The following is a 21,663-nucleotide window of genomic DNA, read 5'->3' on the forward strand; positions in this document are numbered from 1 at the left end:
CTGAGTAGGTTTGTGATCTTGAGTTCTGTGGGGATGTCTGTCCAAAACTGAAGAAGAAAAAGGTTGCTTTGTCATGATTCCATTATAGAACCCTGTTATTCTAGGACTTCTACACAACTTAAAATAATCATTATTTTAGCCCATTTGTAGCTTTTTGGGCTAAAATGTGTACACATGTCCTAGATTATCTTTAACATTATTATGTTATTCTTTTAAAGACATGGCATGCAAATGTTCGATGACATCTCAAAAATACATGTAGTATGCCCAGTAAAATACATTGGCTAACATAAAAATCAAAGGAAATAGTAGTTTGGAATACCGATCCACATTACTGGGATTTTGAATTGTGAAATAATCAACAATTCTGCCAATCTTTTCTCGGAAGACAAACTTGAACTTGTCACTGGCTTTCATTGTCAAGTCACTATAGTTGACATTATCACCAGAAATTTCAATGCTGGCAAAGCTGATCTTTCGTTTAAAGCTGGAGATGGAGCTGTTGATGATGTTGGTAATATTGACATCTTCTGATTCCTTCACTGTCCCCTGGTTCATAGAAAATAGTTAGCTTAGAAGACAGGACACAGTAATGTATGTGGATGATACTGTGAAGGGCAGGGTGCTGTGAAGGTAGTGGATCTGGGCTTAAATCTCAATGGGTCTGTTACTCCTGGAAACTTCAGTTACTTAAGGCATGGTTTCCTTGTCTGGAGCGTGGTAATGATATTAATTGCTCCTTCATGAGACTAAGGGGAGGATTAAGTGGCATAAATTGTGTAAAGCACCTAGTAGGTATTTGGTAAAGGTCTAGTCTGTTCCAGGGAGAAGAGATTATGAGAGATAATATAAAACCATTGTGTCATGTGATCTTTGCTACACACATAGAAACAGGGTGCTATGTTCCCTGCAAATCTAGGGAATTTCCACTGTCCAACAAGGTGCCGATGACACAGAATGTGGGGTCTTGGCTGAGTTGCTTCACCACCTGGAGGACAAATTTCTCAGTAATAAAACAAGGAGAATGATGGTTTGATTTGACTGAGTTTTAGGATACTCAGAGAGATGTAAAGGATACAGTATATACTCCACAGTGCATCTGTTGTTATATGCCTGGCATGGGGGCACATACTGGTAACTCCAGAAGAAGATCTTGGGAATTCTCTAACCCTCATCTATCATTCTAACAAATCTGAATTTGTGTGTGTTATTAGGGAAGCCTACATGGAAAAAAACACATGAAATCCATATTCTCCTCTGGCTGCTGCACATGCTCTTTTGTCTTTGGTACTTGGATTGATCACAACAACCAAATACAATGACAAAGCCCCCGGCTCTTCTGGTTGCCCATATGCTCACTAAGTATCACTTAGACCACTATCTGTGGTCTAAGAGCACAGTGCTTAGGGTGGCACTTTTCTGAATCAGATCCCTATCATTTGTTTGTTTTATGTTAGTTTGAGCTTCATTGTGCTAATGTCTATCAAATTTAGTTTTCAAATAATCCTGGGGTCCAATGGGGTTGTAAAGAGAAAACAGTGCACCACACTGGGGCAACGAAGTTTTGGGTTAGAATCCCAAGGATTTTGTTACACGTTAATTTCTTCCATACATTTTTTTTGATAAACTGCTACTTGTATAATTTAAGAATATAAAATTGCATCAAAAGAATTAAGTTGTAATCACATATTAATCTGAAATGCGTGAAAGCTAAGCATGTCTAGTTTGATACTGGGCTTTTTCTTAGATATGTGTTCTTATGATTATACTTTCATGTTGCATATGAATAATAGTTTTTTTGCTAGGAAATTTAATTTTGATATCCTATTTTATCTGGTGAAAAGAGCAACCTTGGTTAAGGGGTACCATGACTTCCAAATGTGCCCATCTTAGTAGGGACAAGATTCATTAGAACAAAGTGAGTCACTCTGGGGATGGGAACCAAGCCCTGATCACCTCTTCAGAGCAGTGTATGGCCCAGGTGATGGATCGTAGACAACACCCTCTAAATCCTTACCCTATCTTTGACTGCCATCTGCTGTAAGGAGCTGTAGTGAGCAACTGCATACTCCAGTAAGGCCCCAAACACGAAGCTGAAGCAGATTCCCAGGTACACATCAATGGCCTTTATGAAGCAGTTGGTGTTGGGTAGGGATGTGCGGGAGCCGATCATCAGTGTGGTCATGGATAACACAGTTGTCACTCCTGGGGGAAAAAGCAGAAGCTGTTCCATGCTTGTGTCCCATTGGCCCCACCCCACCCCCATCATCCTCTATCATCTGGCTGGGTGGCTCCACTCAGGAGCCGGCAAGATGGGGACAGGACTCACGAACAGTACAGATCTCATTTCAAAGAGTCTGTGACCTTCTGGAATAGGGTTGTTTTATTCATCTCGAATGCATGTAAGTGACATAGTTTTCTAAATATGTCATCTTCTGTCTTCTTTTAGAGATGGGCAGTCAGTAATAAAGTAACTGACAGTGGACTATTTACACAAGCTCACTTCATCTGTCACTATAAAACAAATAAAAAAATACAGTCCTCCTGATGTTATCTTTCTATCTCTGCATCCATTTTTCTCTCTGTGTGAAGGACTTTCTCAGGATACCAGCCCTTACAATGGCCCTGCAACCATCAGTGGAAATAATGATAGAATTTTGAAAAGCACCTGACCCACCTAGTTCTAGAAACTTGTTCATGGGAGCTTCTTACCAATGCAGGTTCTGGCAGGAACCGAATCAAGAGAGATCCAAAATGAAACCCAGGATAATACCACCAGGAAAGTGGAAGGGACATAGGTTTCCAGAATGAAATACAGGACGTTCCTCCGAAGCTCGAATTGCAAAACCAATCGTGTATAGTTTCCTGAGAGTGCAAACAAGAGGTAAGAAATGGTGTCTGTTCACACAGGAGAGGAGTTGCCCAAAGCACAGTCACATTAGGTCTTCTGTTAACAAAATCTAGTCAACTATGAACTGCCACTCTGGGTACCAAAAAGGACGTCAATGTTGCCTGGCATAGGATTTACAGGGGTGCTGTCACCTGCCCCTCACACTTGTGTTTTTCTTCTTATGCCTTTATCAAAGCATTCCTTCAGTATTGTGAGCACCAATTTTCTCAACATCTAGCTCACTAGACTGTGAATCCCAAGGGGGCAAACCCTGTGTCTCTCAGTCTTGTATTCACATGGTAAGTTGTTAATAAATACCTGTTTCATGAAGATTACTTACGACAGTATATTGCTTTCAAGATTACTGTAGAATAGGCCTATTAAATGTAATTTAATTTTTGTGTATTTGCGCATGCATGCATGTGTGCGTGCGTGCTTGCAAATGTTTGTGGAGGCCAAAGTGCAATCTTAGATGTTGTCACTCAGGCATCATCTATCTTTTTGTTTGAGACAGAATTTCTTACTGGCCTGGAGCTGGTTGTGTAGACTAGGTGCTGGCCAGTGAGCCTCAGACTTCCACTGGCTTTGCCTCTCTGGTACTGGAATTATAAGTGGTGTGCCCAACTTTTTTTCCCCCAGTGGGTTCCGGGGATTAAAGTCAAGTCCTTATTTTCACAAGGTAAGCACTTTATTGACTGAGCTAGCCACCCAGGCCCAATAATTTATTTTTTTTGTTGATTTCAGAGGATCATGCTTAGGAAATGACCTATGCACATATGCTGCCTGTGGGGAATATAGACACCAGGGAGCTGTCACCTCTTCTTCCTGTCTTTCTTCTAGGCACACTTTTGGCATACATTTAATTTTTAAAGTCATCTAGATCCAACTAAAGTGAATGATAATGTTTTAAAGAGTATAAATTCTGATGAGACGAAGCATTCCTGACTTGGATGAGGAACTAAGAAGACAATGCCATTGTTTATATGTAAAATCATGCCATTCAGAAGATACCTATTTAAGCCAGGTATGGTGGCACACGCCTTTAGTCCCAACACTAGGGAGGCAGAAGCAGACAGATCTGCATGAGTTCGAGGCTCTGGTCTACAGAGCAATCTCCAGGACAGCCAGGACTGTACAGAGAAACCCTATATTAAAACACCAAAACCAGAACCAAACCAAAACAGGCCGGGCGGTGGTGGCGCACGCCTTTAATCCCAGCACTCGGGAGGCAGAGGCAGGCGGATCTCTGTGAGTTCGAGGCCAGCCAGGGCTACCAAATGAGTTCCAGGAAAGGCGCAAAGCTACACAGAGAAACCCTGTCTCGAAAAACCAAAAAAAAAAAAAAAAAAAAAAAAAAAAAACAACAACAAAACCCCAAAACTATTTAAAACCACCAACTCCCAGAGATCCAGCTCTGTACATGATGAATCGATAATTTCATGAATGAGGTGATCATGTGGTATTGACACTGTCTTCTTTACCTGTGAATACTTTCTTAACTTCAATTTTCAGTGACCAGTGTACTCCTTAGAAACATGAGTGGCTTTTTGTACACAAGGGAGTGTTGCATTTGAACAGTCATTGGAAAATCCCGAAAGGTACCAGCTAAGATTCAGTGTTGGTCCACGGTCTCTAGCAGATCATGTCCACCCAGAGTGTAGAGTCCACAGAAGCCCAGGTTCCATGCCCATCTCCCTTCCCTATTCCACACCACTACAGAATGCTTGCGCTCCACAGGAGTAGAGGTGGAGGTCATGCTACTTATGATTCAGGTTGCAACCTTCTCTTTAAGTATTTTTATTCTGTGTGATGGGTCACAAGAGTTACCTGTCTCCTGCTGGGATACGGTGACCAAGGTGAAATACTGTTGGATGGTGTACTGAGCAAGGCGTAGGCTTTCAAGCCCACGCACAGAATCGTTCCCTCTCAGCCAGGTGAACTCCACATCATTGCCATCATATCCCCCTGGCAAACAAAAGTGAGCCCTGGTCAGAATAAGGATGCTGCAGACTTAGCTGGTTTGGGAAATGCTAAAGAACAGACACAGCAAGAGCTCTATTCTGATGGTACTATGTCTAAAGGAGCATGCCATGCAAAAGTTGGCTTGGTTTCTCAAGCACAGCAGGATGAGACCTTTTGCTAGGACCATTTTTGACTGGCTGAGAAGTAGTTCTATGCTAAGCATTGTCCAAGCCTGGCGGATGATAGAAATGGCTTCCTTCACTACTGAATGACCCTTATTAAGCATGTTACCACAAAGAGACTCACGTCTGTCTTTCAGAGCAGTCTAAGCTTGGATAATGTTGTCTGGGACTTTAGAAGGGGTCTATTCATATTTCTTATTGGTATAAATGCAAATATAAAAAAATCCTGTAACCGGCCACTTTGTGAATATCTGTCAATATGTGCTTTTGATAAATGTTAGCTTTACTAATAACAGTTAGTGGTAGTAATAACAGTTACCTTTTATGAACCATTTACGTTGTCCCTTACGTAACACACGACACACAACACATCTCTAATGTTCTCACAGTCCTGTAAAGTAGACATTTCTGTGTTTCTTCAATTTTAAGATGGACTTTTGTTTTTACATTTCTGAAATTGTGATGGATCTCACTATCAATTTATGTATGTGAAGTAGCACTTTCTCCTAAAATGTGCTTATTCACTAGATATTGTACCTTAGACTTGAGGAATCATTTGCTCATTATATGTAAAAAAAAACCTCTCAGATTCTAAGGGATTTCTTAACTTTCTCAGGGTAAAGGCAAGTAAGAGAAAAAAGTCAGCACTGTGCCTCACTCTGGAAAGCTTAATCTCAAAGCCGGTGGATGGTGGTGATAACAATGTAGCATCTATTACTTAGTAAGCAATTTCTAAGTGCCTTCCTTGCAACATTATCATCTCCTCTAATCCTTGTTGAGAAGATGTGTTCGTAGTTAATAAGCACAAAAAACAGACCCAATTTCATCCGTCACTAGGAAAATGAAAAGTAAAACCACACACTACTTTATACTTGTTAAAACAGCAATAAGAAGGAAGAGATGAGAAAAATGATAGAAGATATTGACAAGCTGAACTTCACTGGTGGGAATGTAAGATATACAACCACTTTTGGAAACAAAATGACTAATTAAAAACCTAAATAATAAATGTATCATTTGAATCAGAATTCTATTCCAAGGTATTTACTTAAGAGGAATGAAGCACTAGTCACAGAAGACTTGTATAGAAATGCTCACAGCCGCATGATGTGCAGTGGCCAGATGTGAGAATAAACCAAAAGCCCACCAGCTGAAAAACTGGAAAGAAATAGTACTGAACAATCAAAAGGAATGAAGAACTGGTAACATGCCACAGCATTCTGTGGAAAAGGCCAGATGCATATTGATCTTACTTATATCAAACGTTCAGAAGAGACAAATTCATAGTGGCAGAATGTAAGTTAGTGATACTTGGGAGTCGGTGGCAGGAAATTGGGATGATCACAGTAGGCACAAGGGATCTCTTTGGGGGTAATGGGAATGTTCCAACAATGCAACCTGCCAATGGCTACACACCCTGGTAAGCTTACCAAAAATGTATCACATACTTAAAAATGGGTGAATTTTATGGTGCATACATTATAGCTTGATAAACCCGACTTATACAGAGGGCAGCTCATTGAGCCAGGTACCATTCCTTTTTCCATTTCAAGGTGTAGGAAACTGAGACTCAGAGAGGTTTGTTAGCCAAAGTCATACAGGTAGTGATGTTGCTGCATGATTCCAGCACCTGTGGTCGTAAACACAAACATCTCTTTCCATTTCTTAGAAGGTTACTAAGACCAACATTGTGCTACAAAGCATCATTATAGAAGTCAATATTTAGTAGGCTTTATTTTATGATGCATGAGCTCCTTGAGCTCCAGATAAAGTTGTGGGTTTTCCTTTGGAATCATCCGAAAATGAATGGAAGCTAGCCACAGAAATTAGATTGGAATCCCAAAGTAATGAAGACATCTCTGAGAAAGAGGAGAGCAAGTTTCTACCTGGGTACTTGGTTTCAGCCCTAGTAGAAGCTCACAGTTATTATTTGCTACTGTCCTCTGTTCCTGGGTGAATTTGGGAAATTAAGATGATATCAATTCTTTTTTAGTGGTAGTATATAGGGAGAAAAAAAGCAAACCTTAGTGAGGTTTTTAATACCTAAATGCCTCCTAATAAGCATTCTGTGGAAGCCTCCTCTGCTCCTTGGGGATGCTGTCTGTGCACACAGAGTGTTGAAGTTTCTTGGAGAATCTTACTCCTGGGATTTAGGGTAAGCCCAGCCATGACACATGGAGGGCAATTATTTCTATTGTGTTACACTCGAATGACTTCTCTTCTTAATAACCCCACATTGCATTCTTTGCATTCTGCCACCAAACAGCTGCATTGCTTCAAAAGGGTTTGCACGCACTGAATCAATCAATAGGATAATTAATCTGCCTAAGTCTTTAATTAAATGTGTACTTCCGAAAAAAATGACTTCTTCTCATAATGGTTCTTCTCTCCTGGCATTGCCCACTTGTGCCCTTACGTATAGAGTACCCAGTGATCCCCAAGGCCTGTCTATAGTTATTTTCCACTTTGATGCCCTAATGAGTCATATCTGTGGCATTATTTCCCTATCACAGGTGCCCAAGTTTGGGGGACATTCAGAGATGCATACTAAGGAACAATGGAGATTGTTTAACAATCAAAGGAATTGCTTTGAACTACATCCATTTAGAGTAAACCCTCGTTTTTCCACTCTAGGAAATTCCCAGGTTATAATTTAGATGCTCATTACTTACAGCACTCTACAAAGCTTTACATATACCAAGTAAAGTCCTTTATGTGTTGGAGGCAACTGCGTCATACACATCAGTGATTGATTTGAGTATTTGGTTTTTCTCCCCCAGGGCCTTTCACATGCTGGGAAAGTCCTCTGTGCCTCCCACCCACCACATGCCCCAACTCCTGTTCACTCCTTCCTAACCTTTAACCTTTACTGTGCTCCTTCTTGTTCGGTACTGTGCCTTGCTTTTTTGTCCACTTAGCCAGCTGGAACAGATCCCTCCTCTGATTTCAGGTGGCAATTCTCTCTGGGCATCTCTGACCCCCTACCAGGCGTTCATGCTGCCATTACTTTTTATTATTATCATTATTCTTTCATAATTATTTTAAGTCCTGTTTTCTCTGTAAGGTGGTCACTTCTTGAAGACTGATGAATCGTTTATCTTTGTATCGAAAACATTCACCACAGCGTTTAACACAGAACAGGCATGTAGTTGTTGAATGGGTGAATTAACTGTAGGTAGGCAGATGGAACTCAACCAGCCATCCAGACTAGCTGGGGACTGTAACGGGAAAATATGTAGAACTGAAGTATTAGACTGAGTCAAAATATTTTCCTTAAGACACGAGGGAAAGGAGAAGCACTGGCCTTGGTCCTAAGTAACCGAAAGGAACTGGCATGGAAAAAGCTTTGGACTGCCATCTGATAGTCATACTGTATTTCAGCTTCACATTTGGCAGGATTTGGGAAGCCCAAACAAGCATTATATGCTCTCTTGGTTGGGGAAAATGGTGATTATCAGTCGGTGCTAGAGAACCTAGAAATCCCGTACAATTGCTTCAAACTACATTATGGTGTACTCGAGAGAAATATATAGCCCAGATCACATCCAAGCAAGCTACTGGAGCGAAATCCCCATGGGCCTTCTGGCCAGTAGAAGAGCTCTTGGAACTATCGGCCTCTCTTCCTTGGCTCCAGTCCCACCCAGAGTTCCTGCTTCCCAGGTCCTTTAGAAAAACGCTAAATGGTGGTGAGCCTCGACTTCTATAATCATAAAGTGGGAAAGCAACACTTACAGGCTTGTTTGGAAGGTATCTATGAGAGTGCTTGGCATGTGGATGCAGCACTATTTATCAGGAAAAGAGTCCTATTATTAATGATTATTTTCACAGTTGCCAATGGAAAAATGATTTGGTCAAGGTGACCAGGGCAAAGGCAGATTGAAGTCATAACATTAGCTGTCCCTCCTATAGTCATTTCCAACTAACTTCCCTACTCCCTCTGCAGTTGCATAAGAAAAAGAAAACTTTTGAGGCCTTCTGGGCTTCAAAGAATAGCCTGAGGCACATTTAGTAACAAATGGAAATGGGTTTGCTGAGGCCCAGGACGTCTGCATCTGGAGTTGATTTCGTTTTGGTAGAGCAATAGTGGATGTGTGGATAAAGGTCATAGCCATAGAACAATTACAAAGGACTCACCTGGAATCCCAGACCCTCTGAGGATGAGTAGTCTCAGAGATGGCATAAATAAAGTCCTCTAAGTTCTAAGTATTAGGAGCTAGCTTAGACCTACTTTCATCAAAATATTTTCTATAAAATAGAAATACACATGAAACAAGATTCTATGGTTATGTAAGTCTGGGAAAGAATACATTCCTTGGAATTTCACATGAAATTAGATCTTGGAGGCTCCTAAAAGTTCTGTAGTGATGAAGAATGTTTTTATTTTAGGCTTTGTGGACAATACAGTCTTTATCACAAATATTCAGTTCTGTTATTACAGATAGCAACCATAGACGATCTGCAAATGAGTGGCCATCACTTGGCTATAATACAACTACTTCCAGAAATATGTGATGGGCCGGATTTGTCAGAGGGATGCGGTTGGCTGGCCATGATCTACACATCAGCTATATTAAAGTATTTTCTTCAGTCATCTCTCTACTTGTGGCTCAAGATACTTGGTACTAGTCCAGAGTGGTCCTCCCTGAAAGATGCAATGTTGCACAGTTTGCCTTTGAGAAGAATTGGAATCTATCCAGAAGTAGAATCGAAATGGCTCAATCCATTGTGGATCAACACCAAGAAAGAAGGGTCACAGGGTATGGGGTACTCTGCAAAAAACAGAGCTGGAAGTCACCCAGAAGAGTCACCTGGGGCCTTCAGCACGTATACTCACAGCTCTCTAGCTGCAGCTTGCAGGTCTGTGTGTCCATAGGGTATTTAGACAGGTCCATATTACATGTGACAGTTGTTGTGATTCTAAAAAAAGAAAGGAAGAAAAGGAAAGAAATAGGCTCAGAAAGAGTGCTGTGAGGAAGAGATGGCAAGTTCCCATTTCTTCCCAAGGGCTGCTCCAAGAGGACCTTTTTTTCTCAGACTCTTATGGGGACATGTGGCTTGGAGCCTGCGTCCAAGCATTCCTGAGGTTTTCTGTGCTCAACAACACTCGTCAGATCCAGTTCAAGCTGGATCCAGAGTGGAAGAAGCTGGAATGCTGGCAACTCAGAGGCAAACATCCACAATATTATAGAACAGGCTCATTCTCCAGTGTGTTGAAGATGTCTTCAAAACATAGTTTTAACTTTATTCAGTTTAAGTGTTTAAGGGCATTGGGTCCTTTGGAACTGGAGTTAGGACTGGTTGTGAGCTACCATATGGGAGCTGGAAACCAAACCAGGTCCTCTGCAAGAGTAGCAAATGCTCTTAAGGGCTGAGTCATCCCTCCAGCCTCTGGAGAGGCTTTTTAAAAATTCTAATTCATATTTTTCATGAAATCTATTTTGATCATATTCTTTCCTTTGCCCCAACCATTCCTAGATGATCCTCACTCCCTACTCACCCAACTTCCCATTCTCTTTCTCAAACCTCCCCCAACAAACAAACACCCAACCCCAAACCAAAATGACAACCACAAAGTACACAGAACAAAACAAAGCAAAAATCCATGGAACCTGTTTTTTTATGGGCCAATGACTCCTGAACGTGAGGCCTACTCTGAAGTATGGTTGGTATAATGTCACTCCATTAGAGAAAAGTGATTTTCCCCCTTCCCGGCAGCTATCATTTACAAATAGCGTCTTGGTCAGGGGTGGGACTTTGTGCCCGCTTCCTCTTTCTGGAGATGTTTTTGCATTTAGGCTTTCAATGACAACCCCTTGTAGGTCTGGAACAGTGATCACTAGACTTGTTTAGGCTCACAAGACTCTGGGCAGCACAGCTGGCCCAGGAGTTCTGATCTCTTTGCTCCTTGATGGGATCAGGGTGTAGAGAACCCAGAGGGCACCAGGTACTACAGCTCACAGCTCTTGGATTCACCCAAGGATGCACAACAAGAAATCAGTGAAGTCCTCACAGTGGAGATTTTAAAAGACAGGCCTTAATCTTCCTTTCTTACATTCACACATTTTTACTAGGTTCCTGATTTACTAAGTACAGTGCTGGGTACATCTAGGAGGCAGATGTGTTTGTTCATGGCATGGTATGCAACTTGATGAGCTCTGCATCCACTTAAGGGAGACAGAAAAAAGCAACCACTGGCTACTGGTTGCTTACTGCAAGCCAGTTTCTGTGCTGAGGATGTCACATGCATTAAACCTTTGAATAGCTCTATGATATAAGAACTGCTACTATTTTTATTTTGTTTTTGAGGAAACTGAGGTTCAGAGGGCCTAGTAACTTGTCCAAGTTCACAGAGGTGTTTAGGACAAGAGTCTAGTGGCAGCACTAATTCCAGCATTCGGGAGGCAGAGGCAGGTGGATCTCTGTGAGTTTGAGGCCAGCCTGGTCTACAGAGCAAGTTACAGGACAGCCAGGGCTACACAGAGAAACCCTGTCTTGAAAAACAAAACAACAAGAAGAAGGAGTCTAGTGGTAAGTTGTTCGTCAACTATGATTCATTGGTAATTCTTACATTCTTTTTTGTTTGTTTGGGTTTTTTGTTGTTGTTGTTTGTTTTTCTAGACAGGATTCCTCCGTGTAGTTTTGGTGCCTGTCCTGGAACTCACTCTGTAGACCAGGCTGGCCTCAAACTCACAGAGATCCACCTGGCTCGGCCTCCTGAGTGCTGGGATTAAAGGCATGCACCACTGCAGCCTGGCAATTTTTACATTCCTACCCAGGCTGATTGTACTATATGCTGTAACACAGAATAGATGCCCAACCCCTTCCCCCAGAGGTACACAAGTGTATATGAACACACCTGTGCGAACAGGTTCCCATGGAAGCATTGAAATATGTAGATTGGGGATCAAAGGAGAGTTAGGTTTCTTGAAAGAGGAGTTGGGGTTTGTACTGCCTCTGTAAAACTCAGTGTTGCTGAGGCATGCCCCAAAATGCTATTTATTGGTTAGTTCAGTCTTTTCTTTGTAATTTTAGGTCTTTCTTGTTATTAAAGGTTAGTCTATTCATATTTACTACTTGATCTGCTCCCCAAGGACTCAGGGGACCCAAGTGTGCACAGCTCTTGCACAGAATAAATCATCTGTGTAGGCTGCCTTACACAGCACTCAGGGAGCCTCTTTCCATCCAACCACTGATGGGAGACTATGCGATGGAAGGAGCTTTAGGCCTTGGCAATTCGTGGAGGTGGCCTGTAGCTGCAAGTAGGTAGTCTTTGGGACACACGCCTTGCTTCTTTGTATAAACTTGTCTCAGACAAGCAGAGATGTAGAGATACCCTGCTCCATCGAGCCTCATGAAAGACAAATTCCTTACATAGACTTCTCTGTTTGCTTAGGTATTTACCCTTCCTTATCATCTTTTTCTCCTCTCCATCTCCCTCTCCCTCTCCCCTCCTGTGTGTGTGTGGTATGTGTGTGTGTGTGTGTGTGTGTGCATGTTGGGTGTACTTGCCCATGTGGGTTAGTGTGGAGACCAAGGGCTGGTGTTGGGATATCTTCCTCAAAGACTTTTCCACCTTGTTCATTTGTGTATATGTATCTGTCTATTTGTTTGTGTATATTTTCACATCTGTGGGTGCACATGTGAGAGGGTGTGTGTATGTGTGTGTATACATGGAGGCCAGAGGTTGAGTGTCTTCCTCAATCACTCTCCACCTTATACATTGAGGCAGGGTCTCTTAGTGAACCTGGATCTCACAGATTTGGGTAGCTTAGCCAGACATCTTTCCTAGAGATCTCTGTCTCTCAGAGGCCGAACACACAGGTGGACTGCATGCCCGCCCTGCATTTAAGTGGCTGGTAGGGCTTAGAACTCTAATCCACATGCTTGGGCAGCAAGCATTTTATTTATGAAGCCAGTGGGTCCTCACCTTACTATTCTTTTCTTTTGAGACTTGGTCTCTCACAGAACCTGGGAGCTTGCAGTTAGGGCTAGACAGGATGGTTACTAAGTCCCAAGATCTGCTTGTCTCTATCCCTCAGCACTGGGGTTTTAGATGCATGCCACTAGACTGTCACACTGACGTTGGGACTCTGATCTCAGGTCCCCATGCTATCTCTCTAGCACCGTTTCTTCTTTTTCTGCTAACTTTCCTCACTCTTAAAGGTCCAGTTCATAATCCTATGAAAGCATATTCTAACACCACCCCTAACCATTAACCTATGCCCCAGCTTGGGTCCTGGCACCCAATACTTCCTTTGTTTACATCCTGTACTCTCAGGAGCAGGTATGTCTTACTCGGCTTTTCCTTAGTATACTGCATGGGGCCTGACACAGAGCAGTTGCTCAGAAGATGGGACTGTAGCCGGGCTGTACTGAGAGAAGTCCTTATGAGTGGTGCTGGGGTGTAAAACAGAAGAACTTGTGAGGAATGGGGGTTCAGACTGGCCCTTTGGTACTGGTCAGAAGTACCCAGGATATATGTGTCTTTCCACTTATATGTGCTTTTTCCTCCAATCCCAGAGTCCCAGATGCCTGCTCACCTGAGTGCGTACAGGACCGTGCCGTTGGAGAAGAGGCGGATGAGCCTGTTTCCTACTGTGACTTCATGGAGGAAGGACTTCTTGGACTCCACAATGTAAGTGTCTGGTACCCAGAGGAACTCCACGAGACGGGCGTCTAGAGTGAAGCTCTTGTTGCCTTCGAACACCAGCCGTGGGTCTGTCCAGCGCTGCCGAAGGTATATAGTGGCTGTGTAGTCCTAAGAGGAAAGCCGGAAAAGGAAATGGTAGACAGGAGTAGGAAGATGCCAAAAACAGAAGAAAGGGCATTAAGTTTCACTCCCCTCCCTCCCTTTATATATGCGTTTTATAACATATATATAATTAAGTTATTGGTGTGGCACTTATCTGCAGCAATGTAAGAACCAAGTGCATTATGTGTTTTAGATAACTCCTACTGCCAAGGCCCACTTTCAGGACCTTGGCTTACTTGACATAAAAGCTCACAGTGCCTGAGAACACAGTTGCCATTAAACTGATGGAGGTTTTGGTGGGCAAAATGCCTGGTTACCCAGGATTTACCCATCATGCCTCAAGGGCCCTCTTGGCAAACTGCCTTCCTCCCGGCTTCGTCTTCCTGTGGCCTCTCAAGTTGGTCATTAGATTGTTAGTTTTCATAAGGGTCCCTTTCTCTGAAAGACCATGTGAAGTCCAGACCTTTGGACCGTGTTTTTTTCTTCTTTTCCTCAATTTTTATTTCTCAGTAAATGCCCTCACTTCTTTTTCTATTTTCCCCCTTCCGGGCCTTTGAGTCTGTTTCCTTCCTGACACCCAGGAAGCCTATTGTGTAAACGTCTTCCACTGTCTCCACCTAGAAGACAGAATTCTGGCATCTGCCATCCTGTTTCTGAGTAATTTGAAAGGACATCATCATCAAAAGCAAGGGGAGGGCCCGTGGTAGAATGCCACTGGGTAACAATTACCATGTTACTCTCTGAAATGCTAGAGATGCTTGCGATGTCCAGAGTCAGTGCTATCCGAACTGGGTCACCTGAGAACGAAGAAAAACCAGAGAAACTTACATAGAAACACAAACATGAGTCCTCCTTCCAACCACCCATTTCCGCCTCCTGCCCTACTTCGGGGGTTGGAAACAAAACTATTAAAAATTATAAAAGCAATATTCATGTATTAGAATTATTTAAATAATATGAACTATAAAAATAAGAAAATTAATTTTATCTTCCCAGGAGCAACCATTCAGTATGAAAAATATGCACAAATACATAGGGACATCATGATTCATAGGAGAGGCCACACGATTATTAATTAATGGGTATTTAAAATATTTTAAGATTAATTTACTTATTTTGGTGAGAGAGAGAGAAGTGTGTGCCATCCCCTCTGTGGGAGTTGGTTCTCACCTCTACTCTGCTTTTAAGGCAGGGTCTCTCCTTATTTTGGCAATGCACAGGAAACCCAAGGCTATCTGGTCTGAGAGCTACCGAACAGTTCGTCTATCTCCACCTCCCATCTTGCCGTAGTAATGCTAGGATTACAGACGCATGTCACTGTACCCAGCTTTTACAGTGAGTCAGGGAGCAGAACTCAGGTAGTCAGGCTGTGTGCGCGCGTGCACGGCAAGCACTTCCACCCGCCGGGCCGTCTCCCCGGCCCATTCGTGGGTATTTGAAAGAGGCTGGTGGTAAAGCATCCATTCCTTCTCATGTGGAAGATGTTTCCTGTGGTGCCTGCAGGGGGCTGGCTAATTGTGTAGAGTGGGACCTAGATTTGCTCATGTGATTGCACACAAATGACTTTCCTTTCCTTTGATTAAGGAAATTTACCAAAAGATGGCATCAAAGACTAGTGACAGCTAAGCTCCTGCTGGCCATGGACACTTTCTTCCTTTGCTCTTTGGAGCCCTGATGTTTGAGAATGCCAGAATCGTGTCACCATGGTTGATCTTCTGCACAGACTTTGCTAAGCCTCAGTCCTGGAGTTTAGGGACTCTGAAAGACTCCACTGAGAATCATGTTTTGTTCTGAAGACTGGAGTGCAGGGGCCATTAGTTTCAGAAGCCGGTCAGGCCAGGCCAGTCCATCTCTTTAGACTGGAGATGTGGAAGAAGGGCTCAGGAGTGTGAACCTTGTGAATTCAGATCTCAGCTCTGAACTCTCCTAGCTCTGCCATCAGGGATAAGTTACTGAATCTTCTAGAGCAGTTTCTTTCACCTGCAAAAGGGTGATGGAGGGTCAATGACATTAGCGGTGTGGCAGTGATTTAGCCAGTGAGAGCAAGAGGAAATGTATGCGAAGTGTCCGCCTAGTCCTTCCGGGAATCTCAGAGTGGTTCCCTGCGCACAGCTTCCGGTATCGTTCCTGCCATGCTTCGACACATGCCCCATCAGTGGTGTCCCAGTCCTTCTCACTGTCTCTCTAATCCCAGCTGGTGTTGGGGGAAGGGACAACTTGGCTCACCCAGTCAATGGATAAAGCAGGTCTCACGTGCATTAAATAGCTGAAGTAGCCTCGGGGGACTGTGGCAATGAACCAGGAAGAGAGGTGGTGGGATTCTAAAGACACTAGAGACACATCTAATCATCTAATTGGTCAGAATTAGTCAAAGCAACCCAATAATTAAAGGATTAGTAATCCAGGAAAACCAAGCTACAGAACGTAGGCAGGAATTTGGAAATGGAGTTTTAGAGACAATGCAATTGAAAGGTAAGAGTTAATGGTTAGTGGGAAACCTTTGAGGACAGAGTGGAAGAGTGTGGTGCTAGGTGGCTTCCTGCCACTCAAAGCAGCAAAGCACGGCATTGTGATGAGTCTGGAGTCAGAGAAAGATGGTTCCATGTCATGCCACAGTGTGGTCTCAAGCACATTGCTAAACATCTCTGTGCTGCTTTCTCCAGTGTTAAATGTAACCCACTGCTACATTTCCCAATGTTTATCCCCTTCCAAACTCATGTGGAAATTGAATTGACCTAACAGTGTTAAGATGTGGGAGCTTTCAGAATGATTAGGACATGAGGGTTCCAGCCTCATGAATGGGGCTGGTGCTATTGGGAAAGGGCCAGTCCAGCCCTCCCTTGTCTTCAACCCTCTCCCATTCTTCCGTGTGGTGATGACATGGCAAAATGCCAGCATTTTAGTACTGAACTACAAGCCCATGGATTTGGGTTTGTTATACACTGCCCAGATCCAGGCATCATGTCATAGCTGCACAAAGCAGGCTGAGACAAACGCCTAGCATAGAGGACTGCGTGGGAGAGCGTGAAAAACGGTGGGTCCCATTGGTTGACCTCTCTGGAGAGTGCGGAGTTGAAAGCACACAGCAGCTCTAGTCCCACTGTGTTTTTTGCTTAGTGTCCCCATATATCCTATAGTCCAGTTACACTCGGCTGTTTTATGGACCAGAGTTTGTTTTCATGCCTGGGAACCATACAAGTAAGCTGTGCCACCAGAGGGCACCTTTCTCCTAGGAAAAGGTAGAAGTCCTGGGCAGTGTGTGTGGTGCCCACTTGAAAGCTTTTGCTTTACCCAGCTTAGTCCCCGGAAAATACTATGGAGGTTTTTGTCTTTCAGGGGCCTCGACGGCCAAGAAGCTGGGTACACAAACATGACAGGAAGCAAGGGCACATCCATTGACCCATAGGGTGACCAGCAGGACAGTTTCCTTTAGGAGATGGCGTGCACAAAGTCATCTGGTGTGGTGGCGTGCTTCCTCTCCTTTTAAGTGAGGCGCCTCTGCCCATTCACCTCAGGAATGGAACTGGGCCTCGCATTCCCTCAGGCCCACCCTAGGTGCCCTGTTTTCAGAACAACCTCCCTGCCCAACATCCCTGCTTCTGGGTGGCCTGTCATTGTGCACACCTGAAGAGTGATGTGCTGACTTAGTTGTTTGGGGTTTGGGAGGCAAGAGAATTTGATCTAAGCAAGCTCCTTAGACTCATGAGCTTACTGTTAGTGTGTAGTCAGGCCCGGGAACCCAGAGCATGTGGTGGCTCGCTAGGTCCTAACGGTGGGACCAGATGTTGCCCGGATCTCTAGCAGAGCCGGTGAGGTTGCCCGAGGGTCCTGGTGACTGCACTCAGGACCTGTCAGCAGCCTTGCTCTATCTAACACTGTACAGATAAGTGGTAGTGTGGACGTCAGCCACCCAGAAACCCATGCGTAAGAGTACACGGAGGCAGGGGTGATCCAAGATGCCCAGAGGCAGAGGCCTCCTCTGCTGGGCAGCTTTACTCTGGAACTCCTCAGTGGCCTTCCCTAATACATTTCTATCAGTACTTCTGTCCAAGACACCTCTGTCTAGACTTCCTTGCCTTTCTCTCCTCACCTTGTGGCCTGAGGGCCCTTCCAGCCTCTCTCCCCACTCTTACTCTTTACAGTCCAACAGATACCTTGAAGAGGCAACGCCCCCCTGGCATCTGACCGCCAGTGGACCTGCACTTACACATTGTCCTAGATCTGACTAGAGACTGCCACCATCAGAAGAGAGGAGCAGGAGGGACAGGGACATAAAGCTGGGTACGGTAAAACAGGAAATGCAGTGATTCAGGGAGGGTATGTGTGTTCAAAAGAAGTGGGTGGGCTGTGGAGGAATCAGGGAGAGCCTTTCAGAGGCGGGCAGCCTTTCTCTGAGACATGATGGAAAATTATGTTCCTAGAGAGGCAAGTTGGAGGAGTAACTCAAGAAGGATGAGCAGCCTCTGCATTGGCACAGACGCCAGAGGCTAAGGATGCTGCTGGGCATTTGGCGGCCATATTGTGGAACACCGTGGAAGGGTAAGGATGACAGGAAGACAGAGGCTGGCCTGAGAAGGGCCTGGAATGCCTGGACTTCAGGTTAGGCTGCTGGTCATGTGCCTATGTTCTGAGCTGGCAAATGACCCAGGAGGTGATCCAGGTGGAAATGAGGGTTGAGCGCTGTAGGTGGCAGGCTACAGGCAGGAAGGCCAGATGGAGTAATGCTGATAGCACATAGTGAATTCCTGGAACCGTGACCATCGAAATAGGGAGAAGGAAACGTGTGTGGCAGAGGTTGCCAGAGGCCCCTGGTGGAGAGAACACCTGTATCTTGCAAGTGGACAGGTAGAGTGCTTTCTTTAAGGTAGCATGAAAAATCACCAGTGTGTGTTCCTGTCCATCCTTCCCAATTCCTAAAACAGCTGCCGATTGGGGGGTGGTGTCAGCAAAGCCTCCTGAAGCCCTCTGCTGCATTTTGTCTCTGTGCCTGTCCTTTTGAACTGATGTTCTGGTCACAAAGGATAACCTACCACCAAAATTGGGCCTGAGAAATTTGTTATATCCTGCAGTGAGGTTCTCAAAGCCAGGCAAGGAAAGCTTGTCACTTCTGCTGACCTCCACATTGAACTGGTTCCCCTGGATGCACGTCCTGGAAAGGAGAATTGCTTTTGTTGCTATGTTGTTCAAATATTGATAAACATAGATAGACATGAACTTGACAGACACCCTCCCCTGAATACACACACACACACACACACACACACACACACACACACACACACGCACGCACGCACGCACGCACGCACTCACTCACGCACATAGTACCTTTCCTAAGAAATCTCTTATTTTCTAGCTAGTGAGTTAGCATTTTCATTTTCTTACCCACTTGCTCTAGATGAAACTCTCATGATAATTTGGCAAGCCTCCAAGTATCTTTTCTTTTTATTGATTGATTGATTGATGTGTGTGTAGGTGTGTTGTGTGAGTATATGCACAGGCATGTGTACCTGCACACTCACATCAGATGTCTTCCTCCATTTCTCTCTGCCTATTCCTTTGAGGTAGGGTCTCTCCCTTAACCTGGGGCTTAAGTTTTCTCGGCTAGGCTGGAAGACAGAAATCCCCAGAGATCCTCTTATCTCCTCCCTACTTGGCAGCTCCAAAATTAACTGGCATTTGTGGGGATCTGGACTCTGGTCCTCATGATTACACAGTAAGCATTCTTAACTACTGAGACATTCTTTTTGTTTTTTTTTTGTTTTTTTTTTTTTGTTTTTCGAGACAGGGTTTCTCTGTGTAGCTTTGCGCCTTTTCCTGGAACTCACTTGGTAGCCCAGGCTGGCCTCGAACTCACAGAGATCCGCCTGGCTCTGCCTCCTGAGTGCTGGGATTAAAGGCGTGCGCCACCACCGCCCGGCAACATTCTTAACTACTGAGACTCCCCAGCCTCCATTACACCAAGTGTCTTATAGAAAACACAAGTCAATCTGTCTGTGGCCACTTTAGAAACTTTTGTTCTCTAAAATAGAATGAACCACAGAAATCATATTGTTCTGGTGTTTCAGGGAAATGAAGGGACTGGGTTTTGGCTTGCCATAAGTTATATGGAAAATGCTGTAAGTACTTCCATCATGGCCATACCAGAGTGGTTCTCACTGGGCCATTCTGGGGTAGTACCACTCACCTGTGAGAGAGGAGACTCAGACACACAAAGGCCAGGTAGAGATTGTAGCTCATGTTGACGGAGCTATCCACACACACACACAGAGATTGAAGGAGGAATCACCTGGGGAGACAGATGGAGCAAGGTGAAAGGGACAGTCCAAAGGTTCACCTACCTCCAGTCCCACTGTCTTCAGGAGTCTCCAGGCACGGCATTTTCCCAACATGCATGGGGAGCAGGTCTTCGTACATCTTTTCATGTAGCACCTGCTCCTTGAGCATCATCCAGGTACACCGTCATTTGGGAGCTAATATTTTTAACCCACCCCAGATATAGGTGGAGTCCTTGTCTATACAATGGTCCATCAGAACTAGCACCCATAGCCAGTCTGGGGCTCACATTTGTCTATATTTGAGGAGCCCCAGACTGTCCTTACTATGTCCTTGTCCCCACACCTCCAGCTCTACATTCACGCTGACCAAACCAGACATTGTCCTATTTAGTTCAGGGTCCAGGCCTTCCAGGCAGGTTGTGTTCTTACCTAATCTTCCCCGGGTATAGTGGGTGGGCTTAGCCCTGTCTTATAATGAGGAAACAGGTTTGTGGGAATGCACACAGTACCTGTGAATGCCAGAGGTGAGTTTTCATCTGGAGCTGGCTACCTTGTCCCTTTCCTCCGGGACCAGCAACAGCTTATGCTTTCTTTGGCCTGAAGATGCTCACCACCCTCATAACCTCCCACACCCGATCGACAGAGCTCTGAAGCCATTCTGCTTCTGTGTGCCAGTGTTCACAAGAGGACTATTGAACAGCATGCTCCAGAGGCCTGGCTTCCTCAGGTTGGGGAGCTGCAGTCAGACATCTCTCAGAGAGCAAGGGCAGCTAGCAGAGCAGCCTTGGACCTGCTAGGCTGGTGGCATGGCAGGGTGGTGGCCTCAAGTTCAGGACCCTTCCCAGGTAGCCCACTCTGGGCACTTACTTCTTCATGCCAACCCTGGTGAGTCTTCCCACTTTCCAGAATCTAAGCCATCTAGAGCTGTGGGTCAGATTCAGCCATTTATTTATTAAATAATATGCTGTTCACAAAGCCAATATCTGCTTATTAGAGAAATGAAAATGTTCAGAAGTTCATTAAGTCAGAAGTGTATATTACAGCCTATGCTAGTGCAGATTTATAGTTTTATTTATTTTTTATGTGTAGGGGTGTTTTGTCTGCATGTGCACCATGTGCACACGGTGCCCATGGAGGCCAGAGAAGACATAGAATCATTTTGGAACTGGAGTTACAGATGGCTGTTGCTTGCATGTGGGTGCTGGGAATTGAACCCGGGTTCTCTGGAAGAGCAGTCAGTGCTCTTAACCACTGAGCCATCGCTCCAGCCTTAGTGTAGATTTATAGATGGGAACAGACCTGTCCCTCTGCTGTGGGATGTTGAGAGTCGGAGCAGTTGTACATGTATAGAGGGCTCAATCATACTATAATCCTAGAACTGTTTTAAAAAATGAAGTTGACTGAAAAAGACCTATCTCAAAAACAAGGACGTGTTTAGTCCCTCTGTTGTTTCTTCTTGTTAGCCTCAGACCTCAGATGTTTCCATTGTTAACCATCGTTCTTATCCTCATATACATCTATATTTACAATTACATGCATTTTTGCATAAAAAAATAAGGAGGAAAATTGGGGTGCTTTCCTCCTCTTGTTAGTAAGTGTAAT

General features: G+C 44.3%; 1 protein-coding gene across 1 annotated transcript; it reads right to left on the minus strand.

Annotated features, from left to right (window-relative positions):
* Positions 1-246: 246 nt before the first annotated feature.
* On the minus strand, positions 247-20,023 carry Gabrp (gamma-aminobutyric acid type A receptor subunit pi). The gene is made up of 9 exons (XM_052759754.1): positions 19,971-20,023; positions 18,817-18,935; positions 14,516-14,583; positions 13,575-13,792; positions 9,869-9,951; positions 4,718-4,855; positions 2,713-2,865; positions 2,018-2,205; positions 247-549 (listed from the first exon to the last, which is right to left on the minus strand). Exons 1-9 carry the CDS (start codon positions 20,021-20,023, stop codon positions 247-249), a joined length of 1,323 nt encoding a protein of 440 aa, XP_052615714.1.
* Between the last annotated feature and the right edge of the window lie 1,640 nt (positions 20,024-21,663).

This window comes from Peromyscus californicus, unplaced genomic scaffold (assembly GCF_007827085.1).
Source record: "Peromyscus californicus insignis strain IS unplaced genomic scaffold, ASM782708v3 Scaffold_3__1_contigs__length_106647218, whole genome shotgun sequence".
In the NCBI taxonomy this organism is placed as follows: domain Eukaryota; kingdom Metazoa; phylum Chordata; class Mammalia; order Rodentia; family Cricetidae; genus Peromyscus; species Peromyscus californicus.

Bases quoted from the DNA above. Each gene is read 5' to 3' on its own strand.
- Gabrp (XM_052759754.1), bottom strand. From the start codon at position 20,023: ATGAGCTACAATCTCTACCTGGCCTTTGTGTGTCTGAGTCTCCTCTCT. The intron at 2,866-4,717 runs GTAACTCTTGTG...TTGCACTCTCAG, and splicing joins CGTATCCCAGCAGGAGACAG to GAAACTATACACGATTGGTT. The intron at 550-2,017 runs GTAAGGATTTAG...TCTATGAACCAG, and splicing joins AGATGGCAGTCAAAGATAGG to GGGACAGTGAAGGAATCAGA.